Genomic DNA, 22,100 nt, shown 5'->3' with positions numbered 1-22,100 from the left:
AAAAATAAGTTCTCCTCCTCACATGCTTTGACAGTCACGCTCCGACTCAAGAGGTAGTAAAAGCATTTGATAACCGCAAAAAGATTATGAGCGTATGGCTTAAATCTACACTGGCCTATACTTGGACTGGAAATAAAAAAGTGGAAGTCCAAAGTGTCACAGTGAACAAAGCTAGTAAAGGCGCAGACAGATGGAATAACCATTACATCTGTTATTTTGTGAGACAATTAGCTTTGAAGAAAGGCATTTAGGGAAACTCTTCAGCTGTTATGGGGCATGGGTTTAGAGAGTATTTTCCTAAGCAAAACTTTACTATGTGATAGTGTCCCCAGTGTTTGACTGTTGCTGCCCTGAGACATAACATAACGGAGACGCTCCTTAAAAGTGTTGACAGGTGTATAAATGGAATGACTAAAACATGCCATGTTTAGCTTTAGCATAAAACGTAAAATGTTTTATGTTTTTCCTTTGCTGACATTTTTTTAAATGTTGTATGTTGGTTGTTTAGAAAATGACTTTACCTGTGGCCTCATAAGGAGGAGGCGTAGGTAAATCAACAAGAGTTGTTTTCTCCTCTCCAGCCAATGGCATGCTCTCTCCTCCTTCAAACATACCAAACACATTCACTGTGTATTTGGTACCCGCTCTGTAGACCAATAGAAAATGATTTGTGACATGACATGAGGATATTAAACGAGAGACATTAAGACTGAAAATAAGAAATCAGCCACACCTTAGCTCCTCTAGCACCACAGTGTTGTCATAGGGACCAACCAGAAGTTGTCCCAGGTCAATGTCTTCGCCTATAGGGTGGAAAGTGACTTTGTAGCCCGTAACATCACCGGGAGCATGGTCCCAGGTCACACGGAAACTGGTCTTAGCCGGTTCTGAAGTCTGGAGGTTCCTGGGACCTTTATAAGGTGTAACTACGGAGAGAAGAGGAATGTGTAAATTGTCTAAATGACAAAGAACTGAATGAAGGAGTGAACTGAATGAACAAAATATTTTAAGGACTTTATTATGAAGAACAAATAAGTGATGTAATTGTGCCTTAGTCATTTAGTGTAAAATTGGTTATAATTACTTTAATGGATACAACTTGGCAACAGAAAGAGCAATACTTGTGGTTGAGTGAATGATTAACCAACGTACGTGTTGTTCCTTCTCCCTGTCTTGCTTTGCCCTCTCCGGAACGGTAGACTGGCAAAACAGTGATTTCGTAGGTGGTAAGGGGGGTGAGGCGTTTTAGCACGGTGAAGGTGGTGCCACCGGGCACCTTGGTTGCTAGCTGGCGCCCTCCTGCTTTGGGTTTGTAGGTAACTCGATAGTTGAGTACGTTTCCAGGTGCCGGTTGCCAATCCACCTTCATACTCTTCTCCGTTTCCTCGGACACAACAATCGTTCTTCCAGCGGCCGAGACTGCGAGGAAGGGAAAAAATCAACAGAGGTTGAAAAAGGCAAAATGATGAATGGATGGTATGAGGTAAAATGTAGACTTTGGGACTTGTTCAAGAGGGAATCTATGCTTAATGTGTGCCTAACCGCGTTTCTTCCTGTATACCTTTGGAACTATAAGCAGCATGGCTTTCCTGCTGGTAAGTCAAACTAAACAGTAACACACTTGGCTACCTCACACTCTTCCATCTGGGTATCTGCTCAGTTTCCACATGCCTGCGGACACAAACTTACCCAAATATTCAGATTTTTAGGAGTATACATTAAACAGGCCCAAATGTACATGATTGATCGTGTTTAGTTGGAAAGCTTGGGAGCCAGACTTACATGTCTTGTACATTTTATCAAAGCCATAGTTCTCATTTTTCCATTGTGCGCCATGGAGTGTTTCTTATTTTCAAAGAAGGAAGGGCAAGTGTGAATTGTCAGTGGCCTTGAAACGAGCAAAGGAAAATATTCAGACTACTCTACTTCAGAGAAAGGACTTTTATTAACGGAAAAAAGCAACGCTTCCAAGTTTGACTCCTGTGATCTGCGAAGCACGAAAAAGGGAGATAGCGGGTGCAAAGCAAAGGAAGGTTATGAGCAAATTGAACATTTTAGTTTACAAATCTGCCTTGTGGTTATATTTGGTGTGTGTGCCAAATGTATTGCTTGCCAGAATCAATAAACACTAGTGAAGGTTGGAAATGTTTTTTCCTTGAGCCCATTCCGTTTAAATAACTAGTTGACGAAATCCCTCCCAACTGGTGAGATTTTCCGCTCAATGTGCTTTTCTCATCCAAGCGTGAGTGTAGTCTAACAAGAGAGAGGCCCGTGTCTATCTATCCTGCATCTCACAAAAAAACTGGGTGCAGGTGTGCTTGACATTGCGTCACTTCTGTACATACATATAACACACACGCATAGTCTTAAAGGTGCACGCAAAGGCTCTGTACTCTTGATACTTGATGGCTCAGACGAATGACGTTATCTCTTAGCTCAACCGTATAACACCCAAAGATGAAGTTTACAGCCCTGATGGCTTTCCTTAACTTTTTTTTTTAACTTACGTCACTGTTTCATATGCCTACGTGATCTCTTAAATGAAATCTCTTACTTAACCGGGTGTAAAACTTTAAAGCTGTAGATGTGTTTATGACATGATATGTGATGACACACTATGTCCTCAATTCCAAGACCGCATTTATTTCTTTTAAAAAGGATCTCCTTAACAGTTACACATGGGGGAAACTCGAAAGCCTTATTGGATTTCGAGTTAAATCAGGCTTAGCTTCGCACTTTCTAGGTAACAACATGAGACATTCAGAAATTCAAAGAAGGAAAATAAGAAAAAAGGAAAGCATTGGAAAAACAAAAAGAAAGAAAAAAGGAGCAGATGTATAAAACGAAATATGGAGAGAAGCGAAGGATAAGGGAACAAGTCTGTAAAACGTACTATCGGTGGTTTCCTCTCCAACCAATGGCTGACCCTCTCCATGGCCGTAGGCAGCAAACACAGAGACCTGATAGCGTGTCTCTGGGGTGAGACCCTCCAGGATTGTGGCTGTGGTGTCTCCTTGTACCGTTGTTTCCCCAGTCTCTTCAGTGTAGAGAGACTTCCACCTGAGCCGGTACTGACGAACATTTCCGGGAGCCGCAGCCCAAGACACAGCGAAACTGGTGTCAGTGACGTCTCTGGTCACCAAGTCTCTGGGTGAACCAAGCACTGTGGATGAATGGAGAGGAACAATCTTAGAAAGAGCATGTGGAAAAATAAAAAAGGTAGCTTTAATGTTGTTTACTTAAAGAATTTCCCTAAAGATGTCTTTGTTTTGACTTGCTCCGATGCAAAAATAACTAAGATGGTACTGTAAGGTAGAGAAATGCTTTAGGGAGCTACAGTCCATGTGCATTCCACTTTGCATCAGCCAAACGGCTCGCTGCACCCGCACTGCGAGGGGGACCCAAGTTCCCATCAGCAAAAACAGGTCGGTTTGCTATCCTGGCTCCAAAATGGTGGAATGAGCTCCCCATTGAAATCAGGACAGCAGAAAGCTTGCACACCTTCGGGCGCAGACTGAAAACTCATCTCTTTCGACTCCACTTTGAGCGATAGAATTACTAACAAAGCACTTATATACTAATAAAGGACTGGCTTATCTAAAGCCAGTTGAGTAGCACTTGAAATGTGTTGGCTCTATGAAACCTGATGTACTTATATGATTCTGTTTTCTTCAAGTGTGTATCTTCTTGGTCAAATGCACTTATTGTAAGTCGCTTTGGATAAAAGCGTCAGCTAAATGTAATGTAATGTGGTGTTGATTTCTAATGCAGATTTATGGAGGTTTTAGGAAGTGAGCGAGACACAAAATGGACAAAACTAAGAACCCCGGCAATAAACAATGAACAATCACTCATCTGTCTCTGCTTTAACCCCTCAGGATCTGTTTGAACAACCTGATTTTCTCCCTTCATAATCAGACACTGCTGGAAAAAATGTCTGCAAAACTAATCATAAATCACATATCCTCAGCGCCTCTCCCGGCAGCACTTTAATTTTCCATCGAAATAGAGGAAACCCGATCAGCACCAGTGTGTTTGCTACAAATGCAGATGTTGAGTTCTCTCTTTTCCGCCTTCACTCAATTTTCTTGAGAAACCGTCATGAAAGGAGAACAGAAAATACAGTGGAGGGAAATTTGTGTAGGTGTTTCTTGATGGACAGCCAGCACATGCTTGGCTGAGAGGGATGCCCGTGTTGAGATGGACTCAAAGCTTAGGTCTGGTGGCCATATAAAGGAGCTGTATCTAGCATAGGAGGATACGCTGCCACACAAAGCCTCCCACACAACCTCTGTGATCCTCATCCTGAATAGAGTCCTTAAGCCCCTACATGCCAGCACCTAATGGCAATATAATCAGAGGCAGAGCAGTGCAGCTGGGTGGTCTCTCTCAAACCTCATTCATCAGAACTCACAAATGAGGTTTTACGTAAAAAGCCAAATGCAAAGAATGAGATGCATCACCACAAGTCTAATGCATGATCATTTGGATATGCTTAACAACCATAGAGCAGAAAAGGCAGGCTATTTGTCACCCTATAAGTCGTTCTGGGAACAGATCTAAATAGAAATAACCTCACCAGCTCTGCCTGCCAAACAGAGTGGTCTGCACCTCGAGAGCAGAGGCCATGATATGAAGAGTAATGGCCACAACCACAAACTAATGAGCCCCAGAGCCCCAGATGTTGGAGGTCCATGAAAACAATGTGGGCCACTTAGAGATGGTATTGGTGTTTCAGGTAATGAGAATACACATATGACCTCTAAGGAATGAGATTGTATTATTCTGGTTCACACTTTGAAGAACCCTTTTTTTCTACTCATCCCCACCCTCTGTCTCTGCCTCTGCCTGTCAATTGCCCCACCCTGGCGGAAGAAGATCAGACAACTCTGCAGACAGACAGCTAACACAACTTTCAAAGTCCTCTTATGTAATGTCTTCCACATGCTGTTTAAAACTCACTCTTCTTAAATAAATAATTTTGCCATGTTGTGTTTAATATACACATTTGGGCTGTTCATTCAAGCATTTGCTATGACACCTTCTCTGTCCTCCTTGTAAGTCATTTCAGGATGTTTAGTTCCTTCCTATTCAAAACTTCTATATTGGCCTCCATCCACTATAACCCACAAGGGAAGACTTTGTGCAAGCCACTCTCTTCCAGTTCTCGCCTACATGGACCTTACAGAAAGGGTCACTCAAAGTGATTGGCACTCCAAACAATGAGATCAGTGTTGAGGTCTCCTGACGTCATGACAGCTTAATAGAGCTGGCTAAACAAAGTGCTTTGTCATGGAACCTTTTCCTGTGGGGGTGTATGGTTGATGACGGCACAGATTGGACATGTGGAAACTAAACTCTATGATCACGACCAAGCCTTTTGGTCAATGTGGGAACAGAGCAAAACACAGAAAAACCAACATTTTTTTCAAGTTCTTACCCACATCGAAATGCACACAAACATTCATTTTATGCAGTTGTAAATTCATGGTTGAAAAACTTCTATGCACCAAAGTCCTCTTACTCAAGCCAGTGCACAGATCCATGTGGTTTGCAATAAATGTCCCTAAGTAGGGAGACGCTGGCACTTAGGACCTCACTTATGCCAGGAGTATAAAGAGGCGACATGAAGGAACTCCACTCTTGCTGTTATGATAAATATAACAACTTTAATGTATCTTTGGCCTTTAACTGCTTTAAAAGAGGTTGAGCTACGCCAACATTTACATTTGATCCCAAAAAAAGTGATTTAGCATTGCTTCTTTCTGATCCCCATTCTAATACCATTCTAAACAGCATAGTGGGGTTAACTCCACACTATAAATAAATACATGGCCATGTAAGCTCTTACTGGTTTAGCAGCCATTAGTGGAACTAACTGAAAACCTGCGATATTCTCCTCTTTGTGATACAGTACCTTGATTGTTGTTTTGTCCCCAAAGAGCCAAGCCCCCCCCTTTCTCTCAAAAGAGATCCTTTTGACTTCCTTTCCTGTGACACTATCAACAATCTCCTTTCCCACTCTGTGTGAAATCAACAGATGGCCTGCCTCCTGTTGAGTCTTCCACACTGCATATAAACATCTATAAAACGAAACAGATGCTCAGATATTTAAAAAAAAAAAAAAAAAAACGACTGATATTTATGATTAAATATTCCACATTTATCTTATAAAACAATGTAAATCCAAACACACTAGGTCTCAGACAGGCTAGATGTAAGATGTAAATGTATTACCCCAGCAGGCATATGACTGTCAAAGTCTGTTCCAAGCCATTGCACAAAGTCTCTAGGTTTACAAGCACTCCCCACCCATTTCCATCTCACGGTGGGATAGCAACCCTAACCTAAAGTCTATATGCCAAAAGAATTACATCAAGTGCCACATTCCTGTATTTTCCCCTGTAACCACAGCCCATATACCCAACCAACCTTCCAAAGTTAAAGCACAACTTCCTTAATTCTGATGTGTGAAATTATGTGAGAAACACCAGATGGTGGATACTTGAAGGGACTTGAAGGGTGACAACTGAACTAATTTTGAATAAAGCAGTACCTACTTCCTGAGCCCACAGCCACTTTACATTTCGGTCACACATTGGCTATAGTTACAGTTCTACCATGCTTCAAAAGTTTTACATTCAAATTGAGTAGCTCTCCCTTACCTTCTAAGGTTGTTCCTGTGCCAAGAAGAGGTTCACCCAAACCAGAAGAGTAGCGAGCGCTCACAAACAGCTCATATTCAGTGGCTGGTTGGAGGTTCTTCAGCAAAGCCTGGGTAGTATCTCCCTTGACAGATATCTCCTTCCTGTCACCGCCCTCGGCAGGTTTGAAGGCAATGCGGTACTGAACAACATTTCCTGGAGCAGCCTGCCATGCCAGTTTCATTGTGGATATGGTCTCGTTAAAGACACGGAGGTCCCGTGGAGAGCCACGGACTGAAAGCAAACAAAAATGTGTGAGACACTAATACATATCCCTTGTGCAAGAACACAAGTTTCACATAGCTGTTTACGGATACAAAAAATTCATGACTCACCTTCCTTGGTGGTTCCATCTACTTGCATCTCGTCACCTACTCCTGATGAATACTCAGCAGACACAGACACACGGTAGGTGGTAATGGGGAAAAGCTCTTCGAGAACTATGGTAGTCTCCGTTCCAATGGTTTGGGCCTCCAGTATTTCCCCAGTGCCACTCACAGGGACATATGTGAGGCGGTATCGGATAACGGGACCTGGAGCAGCTTGCCATGACACCCGGAAACTGTTGGTTGTCTCTTCTGTAACTTGAAGGTTCCGTACAGTCCCTTGCTCTGAAAAGCATAACATCATTCAGATTCTAAATATTCTGTCTGCACATTTTCAGCGATATTAGTGCTGTTCCATTGTTGTCTGTCATTTCAACTATGACAACATTGGGTTAAGGTCCACAAAAACTGTTCTTACCTTCTAGTGTGGTCTCTTCACCAGTCAAAGGGAAACTGTCCCCTTTCTCATACTGAGAAAAGACGTTGACCTCGTAGGCAGTGAGGGGGAATAGGTGGGGAAGAACAGCTGTGGTGGTATCGCCAGGCACTGCCATGGAAATGTAGTCACCAGTCATGTCTTCAGCCTTGCGGAAACGTACCAGGTAGGACATAACAACGACGGAAGGAGCTACCCAGGTGGTACGGAAGCTCCTGGAGGTAATCTCTGAAAATGCCAAATCTCTGGGTGGAAGCAAACCTGAAAGTAAAAGGTTAAGTGTTAAAGAAGTCTGTAATTAAAAGTGCATAGTCCTAAATCATGTAAACGTTTCAGAAACATACTACCATGATCTAATTGCATAACAATATTTTAAATCTGTCAGATTTACTGGAAGCAATGCAAAGCAAAGCATTGTAATCTTGTTCAGCACCTTTACTTAATTGGAGTTGGCTTCTCTCCATTAAATCGACTCCTGGAGACCAGGCTAACTCACAATCAGATGTTACATTGTCTAATAAGGACATTATGGACCAACGTGAAGGTGCAACTATACATAGCAAAACTGATGCCAAGAAATTATGGACATGGCATCCGGCACACTCATGGCCATAGTTATTGGGTTTCGGTATCCTATCCTCTTACTTACTTCTCTTTTTGATGTTAAGCAGCTCCTGTTCAATCCTTAGACAGATGGACTGAGTCAGCTCCTTGGAGATCCTCTGGAAGGCATCAAAGTCCTCCACCTCATAGACATGAGCGTCTGATGGTTGATTAGCAATGGCCTCCAACTCTGACCTCACAGCATCCTTCACACCAACGGCAAAGATCTCCACATCAGTATTCCTCAGGCCAGTGGCTGCATCCTTAAACGAGTCAGATGACTTTCCATCTGTGATCAGGACCATGACACGGGGGACATTCTCTCTTGCTCCACGGGCATTGATAAAGATCTTTTCCGTAACATATTTCATGGCTCTGCCAGTGTTGGTGGAGCCTCCACGGTAGGGGAAAGTGCGAACAGCTTTGACAACAGAATTTATGTCATGGTGGGTGTTGAGGGCAAACTCAGTGTGTGGATCGCGACTGTACTGGACCAAGCTGATCTGGACCTTGTTGGGTCCAATGTCAAAGGAAGTGACCAGAACCTCCAAGAAAGCACGCACTTTGGCAAAATTTTGTAATCCAATACTGTAAGAGCCATCAACCAGTATGACCACATCAGCTTGTACATCCACTCCCAAAGAGCACTCTGCCAAAATATAAAAAACAATTGATTAATTAATTGTATGGCTTTTGCCATGAAACAAGGGAACTATTTAAGGAAAAGTAAAAATGGCGTACTCAGCAATTAATCTTACCTGTTGACACTTTGACAGGCTGGGTCTTATCCATTGCCAGGATGGCTTCACTGGGATACAGACCTTTGAGGGCAAACAGGCTGATCTCATACTCAGTCTCAGGGGAAAGGTCACGAACATTGATTGATGTCTGTGTGGCCCCAATGTAAAGCTCTTGGCGTTTCATTCCAGCTAGCATGGGGCTTAGGGTGAGCTTGTAGCCTGTGATTTCACCCAGGGAGGCATCCCATGTCAGTCTCATTGACTTTGATGCAATTTCTGTCACCTGCAGGTTAGAGGCTGGCTCTACCACTGTGGAAAATGCAGAAAATGTATCAATATATGAGCGTTTCAAGATGTATTCAAAGAAACAGTGCTTCAATTTATTGCATGTCAAAACCAAATTTAGCAACAACAAATTTGATAAAGTGTTTTAACTTACTTTCTTCCCCGCTGACAAGAATGCCAAGTTGCTCATCGACACCAGAGCACACCTCTGTGATAATCTTTTTCTGTACCTCTTGGATCATGTCAAAGTTGGCAACATTGTACACATGCTTGTTGTGAGGTGTGGAGGCAATTTCCTTTAGCTCATCCTCATCTGCTCCTTTGATACCTAAGGAGGAAAATGTGAACTATGTCAACAGATGTGGAATATGTTGATGCTTTTAGACTATTGAGTATGTTAGACAGATCAACAGTACTGGACTTTTACCAAGTAAAATATGCTTATGAACAATAAATGGAAAACCAAATGGTTTCCAAGAACAGGCAGACTTTTAAATGGGAGAGCACTATTCAACAAAACACTGACTAACAAACCATACCTAGGACAAAGATTTCCACTCCAATGTTCCTAAGCCTTTTAGCATATTCCTCCACTGGGTCCTGGGACTTTCCATCAGTGATGATCATGGCTACCTTAGGAAAACCTTTCCTGGATCCAGCTGCCTCCGTAAAGATGTTTTGCAGAAGGTAATCTATGGCATCACCTTAAGATAGAAATGTACATACATTAAAGTTGGAAATAAAAGAAAAAACCTGTAAATGTATACCTCTACAATACTGTATCTCGTTCTGAAATGAACTCCTTACCTGTCATAGTATTTCCGCCTTTGTATGGCAGGGAGTTGATAGCTTGGAGAAGATCTCCCCTTCTGTTGTAACGTGTGAGGGGGAACTCTGTTCGGGTGTCTGTACTGTACTGAACTACGGCAACCCGTGTCTTGTCAACGCCAATGTCGAAGGCCCCTGCCATGGCACTGATGAAACTACGAATGTGCTTGAAGTTCTCTCTGCCCACACTCCATGAGCCATCCACCAGAAAAACCAAATCTGCCAATGCACTGACCGAACACTCTAAGGAAAGATTGGAGAAATAAAAGTCAGTCAAGATAGAATAGGACAGTAAGAAAATAATGTAGAAGGTTTTTGTGAAGCCAGGCAGTTTTGGTAGTGAGCTTTTTTTTATTCCAATTTTACAATATTTTCACTGGCCTATTTCTATTCCGGTCCAAAACAAATCAAATCCTTGACAGATAGTTGGACGGCTCAGCAATGTGTATTCTGACATCAAAGGAAATATTAGCCAGTGCCAAACAGTGGGCTGGTATAGTCATTCTGGCAGTCTGAGGAAAAGGATCAGACTAAACATTTAACAGAAGTTCCAACAGCATTACTCACTTTAATACTTTTAAATCCTAAGGGGCTTTCAATCCTAGATTAAATTCTCTGGAGCATTTAAGATGAATCTATTGATATAATTGGCAGGGCTCATGTAGATGGCCTTTATTCCTCATTTCCCCAAAGTCTCATTGACTCCAAATTATGTTCCTCACCACTCATGAGATTCCTTCTTAAAAGGGCATACTTCTCCTTAAAAGTTTCCCTGACTTAATGTTGAAAATGATGGTACCAAATTAGGGTTTATTCAAAGTTTTTGAGTGCTTGTAAAATAATTTCTGAGAGCTTCACGTAAGGATATAGGATGGGAATTTGGCAAAGTTTCCAGAAAGATCAACAGTTATGGGTGGAAAGTGAGCATGTCCTTTTGTAAATGTACACAGATAGATCTCACAATATGAGTAGAAGAGTTTGACAAGGGGACATCATAATTAGAACTGCCACATCTTTAAAACTTGCCTCTATGTGGCACAGTGAATACGTGATTGCTTGACAACCCCCTCCTGCTCCTCTCCACCCAATGACTCATAAGAGAACACATGTCTCCTAGCTTCAAGCCTTTCTTTCCCTTTTTTGTATGTACAGACTGGTGTCAATTATAATAACCAGTATATGCCCTCCCACTCCCTCTCTGCTTATCCAGTTATAACCCCTCCAGGGGGTGAAATGTACGCTTGACCAAATTATCCATGGGAAAAAATATTTTGATGACAAAAAACTAGAAGGACAGACCCGGTTTAGATTTTGGTTGACATTACAGTAAACATACTCACTGATTGCATCTATCTGTGGCTTCCTGACTCGTTCACTGGTGTTACTGGATTGGACTGAAACACAGGAAACACTTGGTGAGTTAGCATCGCACATATGCCAGCCTCACTTTGCGCTTTTTCACTGGCAATAGAGTCAACACATCATAAAATCTGGTCAAGAGGGTCAAACCCACATTTACACAAACGCATATCTTCATGCTGCATTAACTATAAACAGTGAGCAATTCAGAGATAGAAAGCAGATGTGATTTTTCCCTACTTTCCTTCATCTCATGCGGCTAGATGAAACTGCTACATGGAATCATTTATTGTGTAATTAAAGGTACATTTTTATTTATATTGGTATGGTGAAGAAGGAGATGTTCTGTATGTTGAGACGTAGAAAATGATGTAGATGCTTAAAGTTGATTTTGTGCTTACTAACTAGCATGACTGTAACAATGCAGTCATGCTTGTGTCTTGTGTACAAGTAATTTTACACTTGAAATGAAGTGAGTTGTGAATTTTCTAAACAATCTGAATGAATCCCCTTTGAAAAAAATGACTTACTTGTAAGTTGTCCAAAGATGGGAATACTTTCCTCTGACCCATAATAGGAGTTTATGGACACCGTGTAGTCCAAGTCAGCTGTCAGGTCAGTGATTTTGGTCGTTGTGGCATATGCATCAAGCGTAAAGTCTCTGGATGGTTCATCTAGGAGAGGGAATTCAAAACCAAATCAACTGATGTTGGGCTCATATAAATAACCTACTCTAAGTGCTCACTTCCATACTGACCTGCATCAGATACAACTTGTAGCCGGAAGCCCTCTATTCTTGATGAGGGTATTGTCCATGACATTTCCACTGAGTTCTCATTGATAATTTTATATTTCAAGTTTGAGGGGGGTTCCACTGCAAAAAAGAGTTGAAACACAATTGGTAAATCACAAATATAAACATATGTATGAATTTAATATTTATGATCAAATTAATGATAGGCATTTTTATCAAGCATTCACATTGATCCCAACGACAAACACTTCATGACTGAAGTGGAATTGCTCGTTGTTGGGGACAGACACATGGCACTGATGTCCATTTGTAAGGATGACAAGTAAAGAAAATGTGACAACATTGAAAAAAGTGTGAGAAGCCATTTTGGAGTAAAATGGCATTTGTTTGAGTTGCCCAACCACGATGGCCAGCAACTCAAGCACTGGCATACGCAACATGTGCACGACTCCACGCAAACTCTACCAAAGTGCAAATATTGAGTGAACCAAACAACACATGCTGAGTGCAGTCATAACAACGCATGCCCCGACCTTATACTAAACTCCTTATATGTACGAGTTGATCTCAGCATAACAAAAATACAACAGATACTGATTATACAATGGAATCAAGGTTGCCATATAGTTGTTGAAGTAACTCTTGACAAAGTTAAACACCATATGTTATATATACATTGTATATAAACATATTTCAAAGATGAAAAGTGCTTTGATTTGGTTAGAACTCTTTACACGATGAGTGGCACACATCCATTGCAAAACCTTTTAAAAAGAATACACAATTTGTCGCCGGAGACCCTTGTGTACTTTTTCATTGGCAGAATAATGCATTCGTCAAGGGAGAACAAATTAATTTAGACAATCTTTAAACTGTTTAGATGTACTATAATAGAGAAAGTGTGTACATCAAAATAAATAAAGGAAAAACATATACAGTGTGACAAGGCCTCGCGTCTTTACATCGAGCTGACTTGAACACAGCGTCATGCATCATGTACATGAGAAAGTTGTTTGGTTTAACAACTTTAATTGACTGGACTTAGTTTCCATGTACAATTGGAACCACACAGACAGAGATGACAAACATATTTTTAAATGATATTCCTTTTTTACAGCCTTTAGGTTGGTACGAAATCGAGGGAAAGGGCTAATGTTAGTTAGCTAATGTTAGTTGGCAAATGTCATCGAAAATGACATTTGTTATTTACATGCATAAAAGTTACATTTGTTTCCCATTTTATTAACCAAGTTATCCATTGCCACTTAAAAAGGGTCATAAGGTTAGTTTTAAACTACCTCTGTCTTAATTTATTTGTTAATTAAATAGTTAGCTAAGTTCATGCTTCATGCTACTCGCCTCGAAAAGTGATGTAATTAGAAATAGTAGCAAATAAGTGTTCAATAAAAAAAGAAAATAGTGTAAGACTAAACAAATTATTTTGTGATACATTCAATATTTTCTTGAGGATAGCATGATGACATTTGAACTGACTTGTAGTGCCAGGCTGAGCCTTAATTTACCCATAATGGGGCTGATCTTAGGTAAGTGAGCATGCATGGGACCGTAGGGTGGGTTCATGCTAGCTGTAAAGTAGAATAAGAATGCCATGGGAGGCAAGAATATCATTGTAAAATACATTTTGAGGAGGAAGCCATAGCTTGGGACACACTGAATGCACAGGCAGATGACAAACAGGAGCCCACCAGATAATTTAAAAACTGCGATTTGAGGATCACCAACCTGACTTATCAACTCAAGGAGCCCCGATGGGCCGCGTTCCACCTGATTTCTCCGTGAGTACGCATCTCCAACACGAAATGGTATGGGGTACGGAAGTGTATGTGGGTGTGGGTGTAGGAGTGGAGGTGGGTAGCAATTGCCAATCAATTACAGATTCGAACATTTTGATGAAATTGTGCTAGGCGAGGGTTGACTTCCATGTCAACGTGGCTCTCCTACATTTGTTTGTTTCAGGCAATTTCAATGTGTTACAATGTCTCCGACCATGTCCTCCTGCTTATAAAATATACTGAGGAACAAAGGTGGTTTTGTCAAACTAACAATCTCTGGTTATTTGGACATTGTGGTTGCTCTTGTTACATGGATGTCAGTCCCATCAGTTCCTAATAAAAGACAACTCAGGCTCCCAGGGGCCAGAGTCTGGCTACTGTTCCATTAGTAACCTTAGTCTCCAGCCAGACAGCCATCCTGGCCTGAGTTGCTGCCAGGAGGAGAGACCAAAAAGAGGAGGAAAGTACACCGACTCTCCCAAAGAGGCAGGACAGATGCCAGTAATTCCACAACATGTGCTGACATTAAACATTGCTGCATATTAACTTTCCATATGTATTGCAACTCAGCATTTTGCAAATGCCCGCAAAAGAGCCCTAGAAAGGCTCTTTGTCTTTGCGCTGTCTGAGGATTAATTTGCTATTCTCGTATTTCATCTTTCCATTCGGTTGGTGGAGATATGTGAGAGGAGATGTTAGACTCCTCTCACGCTGCCAGAGAGGTTTCAGAAGGAAAGAAATCTGAGGGTTTCCATATTTGCCATTATACTGGATTGAAATGTTTGCATATGAAATTACTTTGAGTCATTTTCTGTCAAAAATTCCTGACAGATTGTTAACAGTCTATGACATGTTGGCCGTTGTGATAGGTACAGTAACGTGCATTTAATAGGTGCTAAAACAATAGTAATATGAGCACAAAATCCAACAGGGATAGTCACAAGATTATACATACAGTTTTGAACCCTTTGGATATAACCATTTATTAGACTTTCTACCAAACTTAATTGCCTAACATAGCACTACTTTTACGCTTTTTGCTGTTTTTTATGTATTTTAAATTATTGCACTCTGTTTCCGCGATAGTACAACTATGATGTTGCTTAAGTAATTTAATACGTTATAGCACTGTATTTACTTGCTGCCACAGGACGAGATTCACAACATCCTACTACAACCTCAGCATAAATATATGATGAAGTATTTAAATGCCTAATTAACAAGAACTTGGCAATGTTCCAAATTTTGCTTTGGAAAAAGTGCACACGCTTGCTGCCATTAAATTGAAACGACAGCAGCCTTCCTAAGACATTTATGGGTAAACACTTGTATTCTACTCTGTGCCCTGCTGTTAAATGCATTTAATAAGAAATCGGAAATGAAATAAACTTGCAAGTGTGGTATTTTTCATATTTACATTTGTGAACATGGCTGCAGAATTATTGGTTTAATCCAAAAGAACAAAACCATACAAGTAAATGAGATCTGGATTTGGATTTGACATTAAAGCCTGTCCACACAGATAAATCGGACAAAGTACGCTGCAAATGAGGGATAAAAGCATTACAAATTAAGTCAGTAGTCCAAAATGCACATAGTCATATAACATACACATGAACCAAGAATAACTTTATTTAGTTTATCAATACAAAGAGTTCAGTGTCAATGAGATGACTCTTTAAAGTGACTAATCCCTGTAACATAGAGAACCATTTGAGGTGTACAGGAGAAAGAAGAGAAGGAAGAGATAAAGAGACAGAGTGTATGAGGCCAAGTGCTTTCTTTTACCTTGGGCATCTATGGTGGAGAGCAGTGCTGCAAAGAAGGCAGCCGCGGCCAGTGACAGCCCTATTTTCATGTTTGGTCCTGAAGGGTCAGCAGAGCATCAATCAGTCTGATGATAAAGAGAAAACATGTTTTAAGATGCAGGTTTATTACAAGCTCAATGTGTGGGCATAGGCAGCAACACATGCAGGCGATACATTATGACTAATATACCGCTGTATCGAGATTTAACATGAACTGAAGAACACCCAGTTTGCGCTTCATTAAAAGTACATGGTGCATTTAAAATAATATTTTTCTGGAATAAATAATCATAGCTCCTATTATTCAATCATTACTCTCCTTAATGACAGACTGCAAGATCCATCTAGACTTTGTTACACAACAACTGCCACACCTGACTGCTTAGTTGATTCCCACACCCTGAGGTGGGTACTTATTGTAGGTATTTGGTAATGAGGGACTTAGAAAAACTGTTTTACACATGTTCATCCGTCTGATTTTATTAAGTATAATCTGGGACTCTTTTGCCTTCTAGCTCTCCTGATTGTTTTAGTGGGTCGCTCTGTAGCTCACACATAGTCTAGCCTTTCCTTTGGTTCTACCTCACTTTACAGGGATGATGTCTGGGTGAAACTCTTCATTCATGCAGCTTAATGATATTGTTGATATATGATATATATAATGATATATTCTAAATGTGTAAAATATTACAGTGCATTTTGATTGAAAGTCATTTTGAACAAAATAAGTTACAATTACAGCATTTAAATACAATACCGAAATGAATTAAATGTATGCAATGGGGTTACTCTTTTTACTTATACCAGTAAACCACATCCACACAGTATCCCTTTTTTGCTGAAAGTGTCTTTAAATGTATCCTACCACAGGCTGTGCGCACCGCCTGGTGCACGAGCAGGAATACTGCAGCCAAAGGGACCAACATTACTCTGTTGGCCCCTCGCACACAATTGGGGTTTAATCTAATTTAAACTGCAAATAAAGCCAAAAAGCTAGCCTATTAATGCATTATCACAAAACAAATGTGCCTAGACATTACATAGACTTTGTTTGTCTTTGAATGTTGAAGTTGCAATTTCATTCAGCTCAGTTCAATAACGTGATTAAAAAGATCTTCGAAAGTAATTTATCTTAAAAAAACAAAAAACGACGTTAAGTTAGATTTATCACATAGTGATTAAGTTGGTGTGAAATACATCCTCCTACAGTAAAAAAAAAAACTGCGACAAAAATCAACATATTCTGTCAAATGTATTGAAACATAAAGTAGTTATTTGTATTGTTAAAGCTCCGATAATACACTTTTGAAAATAAATAACATTAAGTCAACTTACCTATTCAAACCCCCCAAAAAATGTACCGAGCAAATGTGAGAGCAGCCTGCTTGAAGCCTCCCTCTCTGGAAAGTAAAGTAAGAATTTCAGGAGCTGCGGCTGGACCCCTCTCCTCTCTCTGGCTACTGGAAGCTCCAACAGCAGATGTCCAAGAAGGAAAACCCTCTTTCAAAGTGGGAAGAATCTTTCCACCATCGACTACTTAATAGGGGGGCAGTTCCAACTCTCAGTTTACCATCATATGGGTGTCTTACGAAACTCTGCCCGTCAGTTGATGCATGTCCCCCGCAGAGACCGATCCAATGTTTGGAAATTACATTTTTTCCTGCATTCTTTTGGTCAGTTGATTTAATGAGTTTCCAATGCCAATGTGAATTTCACAGCAGGGCAACATTTGGCCAGACGGCACTAAGAGGAAGAGAAGTGTTTTATATGCGCAACAGGCAACCTTATCCAATTTATTTACTCAGATGTGGACTGAAATGAAAGCTTTAGATTTTAAGAAACCTCTTGGATATTTGTGTCATATGTGGATTTTCTCACAATGCGTTCAAGATGCTTGAATACACCACAATTCATTTAATAAGGTTAATCCATATATTCCATAAGTTTATAAATAATGTGGGAACCAAAGGAACATTCATTTTGCTGGAGAAATCGAAGTATTTCAGAAACAGCTGAAAGTAATTGCCACTGTGAGCCTTCTGACTGGTTTTTATTGCCCTCTAGTGCTCAAATCAGAGACCTGCAGTAGATACAAATGTTTGGATATGTGAAGGAAATCCAATCTAGTCTTAATAAATATACACAGGTTACTAACAGACTACAATATCCTACTTTAAATCTGTTGGTGAAGAATACAAATCTATTGTCTAAAGCATTAGACTCAATGCAAAGTTTACATCTACAGCAGGAATCCATTTTTAAAAAGTGACACAATTTCACAAGATATTTATTTGTATTATTATCAACAGCTCATGATTTGTACAGTCAATAAATACATCAAACATGACACATACTGAGAGTATTGATAGAACAAATAATGTCCAAGAATACAAATCTGAGCAGCACAGACTTGATGAGTGAGCAGCGAGTGCATGATTGTTCCGTCAGATAGCCCGATCCTGTTTCACTATGCCTTCTTGGGCATCGCAGCAGTAAACAGCTCGTACACCACATATCCACTCCCTGTGGAGAGAGCAGACACGTATTACAGATGTGCCGGAGATACAGTACAACACAAGCATTTATCTTGACTTCAAACAAACCTTCATGAGGCATCGTGCAATTATAGTTATTTGACTTTCCAAGTCAGTTTCAGTAATAACATTGGGGTCAGGCGACTGGCATGAGATGTTTCCCTTGAATAAAGACAGACTGAGACATGCAGAGTGAGCCTGACTCATCAAATCTCAGACAAATGCTGACTTACCAAATACAGTGAGAGCCATTGTGAATCTGTAGATGAGAGCGTCCTTCACCCCGCCCTTCAGATGGATAGGTAAACCGTTGTCCTGCTGCATAGAAAATCAAGGCGTAGTTATTTCAGAAGAGATAACTTCAAGGCTATGTTGAGGACTTTGTTGATCTTTCTATGGTATTCAAATGGTTGTAGGGCTCATCTCTGGTTAACCATAGCAATTAAGTGGTGACGTACAGTAAACTGCGCAATGAAGCAGTGCTTGCTCTAAGATTTAGAAGCAAGGATAGGCCATTTGTCAACTACGGCCACTCTAATTCCTAGCGCTATGCATGGATCAGCAAAAGCCTGCCACATTGGAACGTTGGTTTTGCAATGGCTTTTTAATTAGCGGCTCGCAAGCATAATTAGTATAACTCCAGCCTCAGCTACAGGCGAAGGTCATCCAAACACTGCAGGGTGGAAACCCTCTTATACTTATCTGTCAGGCTACAAACAGGATAACATTTGATTCTGTCTCCAGAACCTGGGAATAAAGTAGAAACTTTAACATTGTAAAAACAAAGAAAATATAATAACCTTCAAAGTATGACAAAAAGGTGCCTAAATTAAGATTTAATTTCACAGTTATAAAGAATGTTTCATACCAACAATGCTTCACTACACATCAGACATTGACTTTTTTTCTTAAAGTGGACCTATCATGCTATATTTGAATAATATAGTGTAGGGCCATACCTATATAAAACATGTATGTGAAGTTTTTCTTTCAAAATACCAAACAGATCATGCATTTTAGCCATGCCTCATTTTGCTCTATTTGCTCTTTTCCAACCCTGTTTTTGCAAGGGCTGATTCTGTGAGAAGTCTTCTTCGCTGCTTTTGTGGCAGACTACAGCGCCACTTACAGGCCTGGCATATGTACTACAGCGTCTCCAGCGCTTTCGAGCGCCAATGGCCGTGGCCCAACCCCCCATTCCCCTGATAGGTGGAGAGTTGCCCATATAGGCGGAGCACCCCTTTTCTGACGTCAGAAAAATTCAAATCTGTATCAGCTCCGTTGCAGCCCCTTTTTTTAGAGATTTGCGTATGGAGGAAAAGAGAGAGGGTTGTGTTTTCTGACACTTGGTGAGTTCCCTGACACACCGGGGACACATATTCATGTATAAAAGACATACAAAAGTGCATTTTGCATGATAGGTCCCCTTTAAGTGTGAGAACTTGTATTTCACTTCACATTTATGATATTACCTTTGCTCAGATGTATCATTAAAAGTGTCAGAAAGAAAACTCTTAGTAAGACTAGACTACTCCTGTGGTTTACAGGAGTCAGACAGCATCTGAAACACTGTTACAAAGCTCAAATGGGAAATTAATGTGATCATAATGTTTAGGAATGTCATATCGTTTTCAAAAACATTACCTGAAACAGTTTTTGTTTTTCCTTCACACCGTTATCAGCCTGTCTGCGGGCACTGCTTGTGATGGTCCGCCTGGAGAGCAGCCGAAGTCCCTGTTGGGGAAATCTCTCAACTGAGTATTTTTCAAGTTGAAAGGTCCCATGTCATGCTTTTCGGGTTATTACCCGTCCTCTTGTGTGTTATGTAGCTTTTTCTGCATGTAAACGGTCTGTAAAGTCACAAACCCTCAAAGTAGCGAGTAAAACTCGAACACAGAAAAGTCCTGCTGCCCCAGAACGCTTCGTTGGAGATTTTTCTTTTTACATTTTTTTCTTCCTGGGTACAGTGACGTGACCATACCCAAATGGACCAATTGGTCCAAATGGACCAATCCGTGGAGCTCCTCACACCGGGATCCCTTGGCATTACTATCAAACGCATTGGGGGGACCTTTAGCGTTGAGCATAGAGCTCCCTGAACGTTGGTAATAGACGAGTTGGGATTGCGGAGAAACACTGACTCAGCCTTATCTTTTCTCAGGCCATAGTGTTTGGCGAACTGTGTGGCAAACAGCCAGGCTGTGAGTTTATGTGTGTGCTCAGGCTGAGTTTCGCAGTGTCTCGCTGTCTCGCAGACCCCACGCAGCAACCAGGAAATGTCACCAGTAATTCAGCTCACACTCGAGCCTCAAAGGGCGGAGCAGCGAGCCCCGCAACGTCCCGCCAACACGGCACCCAGACCCCACGCAGCATTCTCATCTGTTTGTCATTACTGGTGTCATTTTCTGGTTGCTAACAAACGCCACTGTAACACATAATCACTGATGTTCCGCTGTAACGGTGGTGGACTCATCAGAACAGAGTGGGCGAGCTGACCAATCAGAGCACAGTGGGCTCATAGGGAGGGGGGGCAGGAGCTCCAACAAGCCGTTTGGACAGAGTGAATACACATACTACAGAGATGCTGTATGAGAAACCAATGTGATTTTGGAACATTGAACAATGTAAATATATTCTAGTAGACCTCAACAATGGAATTATGATCAGTAGAAATGGCCATGTCATGGGACCTTTAAACAATTATAATCTAAGCATGACTAACAGTATATGATGCCACAAAAAGAAAATTGTGCTCAAAATAGTTCCCTTTTTAAATGGTCTCAACGGTGACATCTTATGGCCGACTCTCTGCATTGCACTTGTATGAAGGGTTACATTCAAGACTGAGTCAAATCAGAGGTCACTGCTGCCACTGTTGATCATATAGCTCAAAATGGTGGTGCTACATACAGTTAAAGATGATAGGTACACAATTATTAATGGTTTGGCAATATGTTTAAAGTATCCTTTTATGGGAATGCACGTGGATGGATTAATGGTACACATTATAAAAAAGCGGGTGTTAAACAGCCCTACCTAAATGTAATCATAACTTACCTGAAACTTTACCTCGATTTCTCTTTAAAACTCTGTCGTCTAACTGTCACACCACACTGTATACAGTAAACCGAATACATTATGGAGGGATTGCAAGTTTCACATGATGTGGCAGGTTGACAAGCACGTCCTTGATTCATGTTTATAGTGGGTACGTTTTTGTTGAGTTGAAGCGAAGCAATCGATACAGCCATAGGTCTGTATTCGCATCGTGTGTAACATCACTAACCTGACTTTATTGTATTCCTGTTGCAGGTGTCCTGACAAAAGGGTAAATATCAAACCATTTTACATTTGCTCTATGACATATGACAATAATATTATATGTAACATCGTTTTTTACTTAAATATCTGGAGGGTTTAATGACGTTAAACTCTCAGCTGATAGCGGGGTTACTTAGCAAATTTCAGGACCGTTACTCGTCGATAAGAATTTACCTAGCTTAAGTTTCGTATTCATTATACATAGTAAAAACAAAATTAATAACAGAACAGCAACTTGATAAGGTTAATACAAAAGTTGAAACGTTGTCTTACCAATAGTTGTCTGTACATTTTGGAAAACTTCTGTTATCGTAAACTAAAAGGTAAAGGCACAGCACAAGGACACACACTAGATGCTTCTCAATACTCAAATTTCCCCTTCTCGACTCCTCGGTCCTCCGGTAGTGACCCGGAAATGAATTTCAGCGCGCCATTTTGAAGGACGTCTCATTTCTCTAATGGCGCGTTTCCACTGCAGGCCTCGCTCGGCCTAGCTCGGTTTGGTTAGGCCTTATTAGGCCCGGCTCACTTTAATGCTGCGTTTCCATTACAGTTTAGGAACTGGGGTAGTTACTATAGTAACGCAGTGTAGGCGGAGCCGTGACGTCA

General features: G+C 40.9%; 2 protein-coding genes across 7 annotated transcripts in view; both read right to left on the bottom strand.

Annotated features, from left to right (window-relative positions):
* Window positions 1-17,129, bottom strand: part of col12a1a (collagen, type XII, alpha 1a) — a 55,081-nt gene extending 37,952 nt beyond the window's left edge. For 5 of the 6 annotated variants that reach the window (XM_034222065.1, XM_034222061.1, XM_034222062.1 and 2 more), the window contains exons 1-17: window positions 16,972-17,129; window positions 15,617-15,722; window positions 12,039-12,155; window positions 11,812-11,955; window positions 11,263-11,316; window positions 9,902-10,165; window positions 9,634-9,798; window positions 9,249-9,422; window positions 8,828-9,118; window positions 8,116-8,718; window positions 7,449-7,727; window positions 7,040-7,315; window positions 6,666-6,938; window positions 2,894-3,163; window positions 1,153-1,419; window positions 734-926; window positions 522-646 (exon numbers count right to left, since the gene is read on the bottom strand). In XM_034222065.1, coding sequence (XP_034077956.1) covers window positions 522-646; window positions 734-926; window positions 1,153-1,419; window positions 2,894-3,163; window positions 6,666-6,938; window positions 7,040-7,315; window positions 7,449-7,727; window positions 8,116-8,718; window positions 8,828-9,118; window positions 9,249-9,422; window positions 9,634-9,798; window positions 9,902-10,165; window positions 11,263-11,316; window positions 11,812-11,955; window positions 12,039-12,155; window positions 15,617-15,686 — 3,565 coding nt within the window. In that variant the 5' untranslated portion in view covers window positions 15,687-15,722; window positions 16,972-17,129. The remainder of the gene's footprint in view (window positions 1-521; window positions 647-733; window positions 927-1,152; window positions 1,420-2,893; window positions 3,164-6,665; window positions 6,939-7,039; window positions 7,316-7,448; window positions 7,728-8,115; window positions 8,719-8,827; window positions 9,119-9,248; window positions 9,423-9,633; window positions 9,799-9,901; window positions 10,166-11,262; window positions 11,317-11,811; window positions 11,956-12,038; window positions 12,156-15,616; window positions 15,723-16,971) is intronic. The other variant, XM_034222066.1, reaches the window with a different exon arrangement.
* A 921-nt stretch (window positions 17,130-18,050) lies between these two features.
* LOC117550188 (cytochrome c oxidase subunit 7A2, mitochondrial) lies at window positions 18,051-21,782 on the bottom strand. Its single transcript, XM_034222546.1, has 4 exons — window positions 21,765-21,782; window positions 19,815-19,904; window positions 18,404-18,488; window positions 18,051-18,159 (listed from the first exon to the last, which is right to left on the bottom strand). The coding sequence occupies exons 1-4, from the start codon at window positions 21,780-21,782 to the stop codon at window positions 18,104-18,106; spliced, it is 249 nt and encodes an 82-aa protein (XP_034078437.1). The 3' UTR covers window positions 18,051-18,103.
* Window positions 21,783-22,100: the final 318 nt, after the last annotated feature.

The sequence above is a fragment of the Gymnodraco acuticeps genome, unplaced genomic scaffold (assembly GCF_902827175.1).
Source record: "Gymnodraco acuticeps unplaced genomic scaffold, fGymAcu1.1, whole genome shotgun sequence".
Classification (NCBI taxonomy): Eukaryota; Metazoa; Chordata; class Actinopteri; order Perciformes; family Bathydraconidae; genus Gymnodraco; species Gymnodraco acuticeps.
Note: the sequence above shows the minus strand (reverse complement) of the source record. Positions and strands in the feature narration are given on the sequence as shown.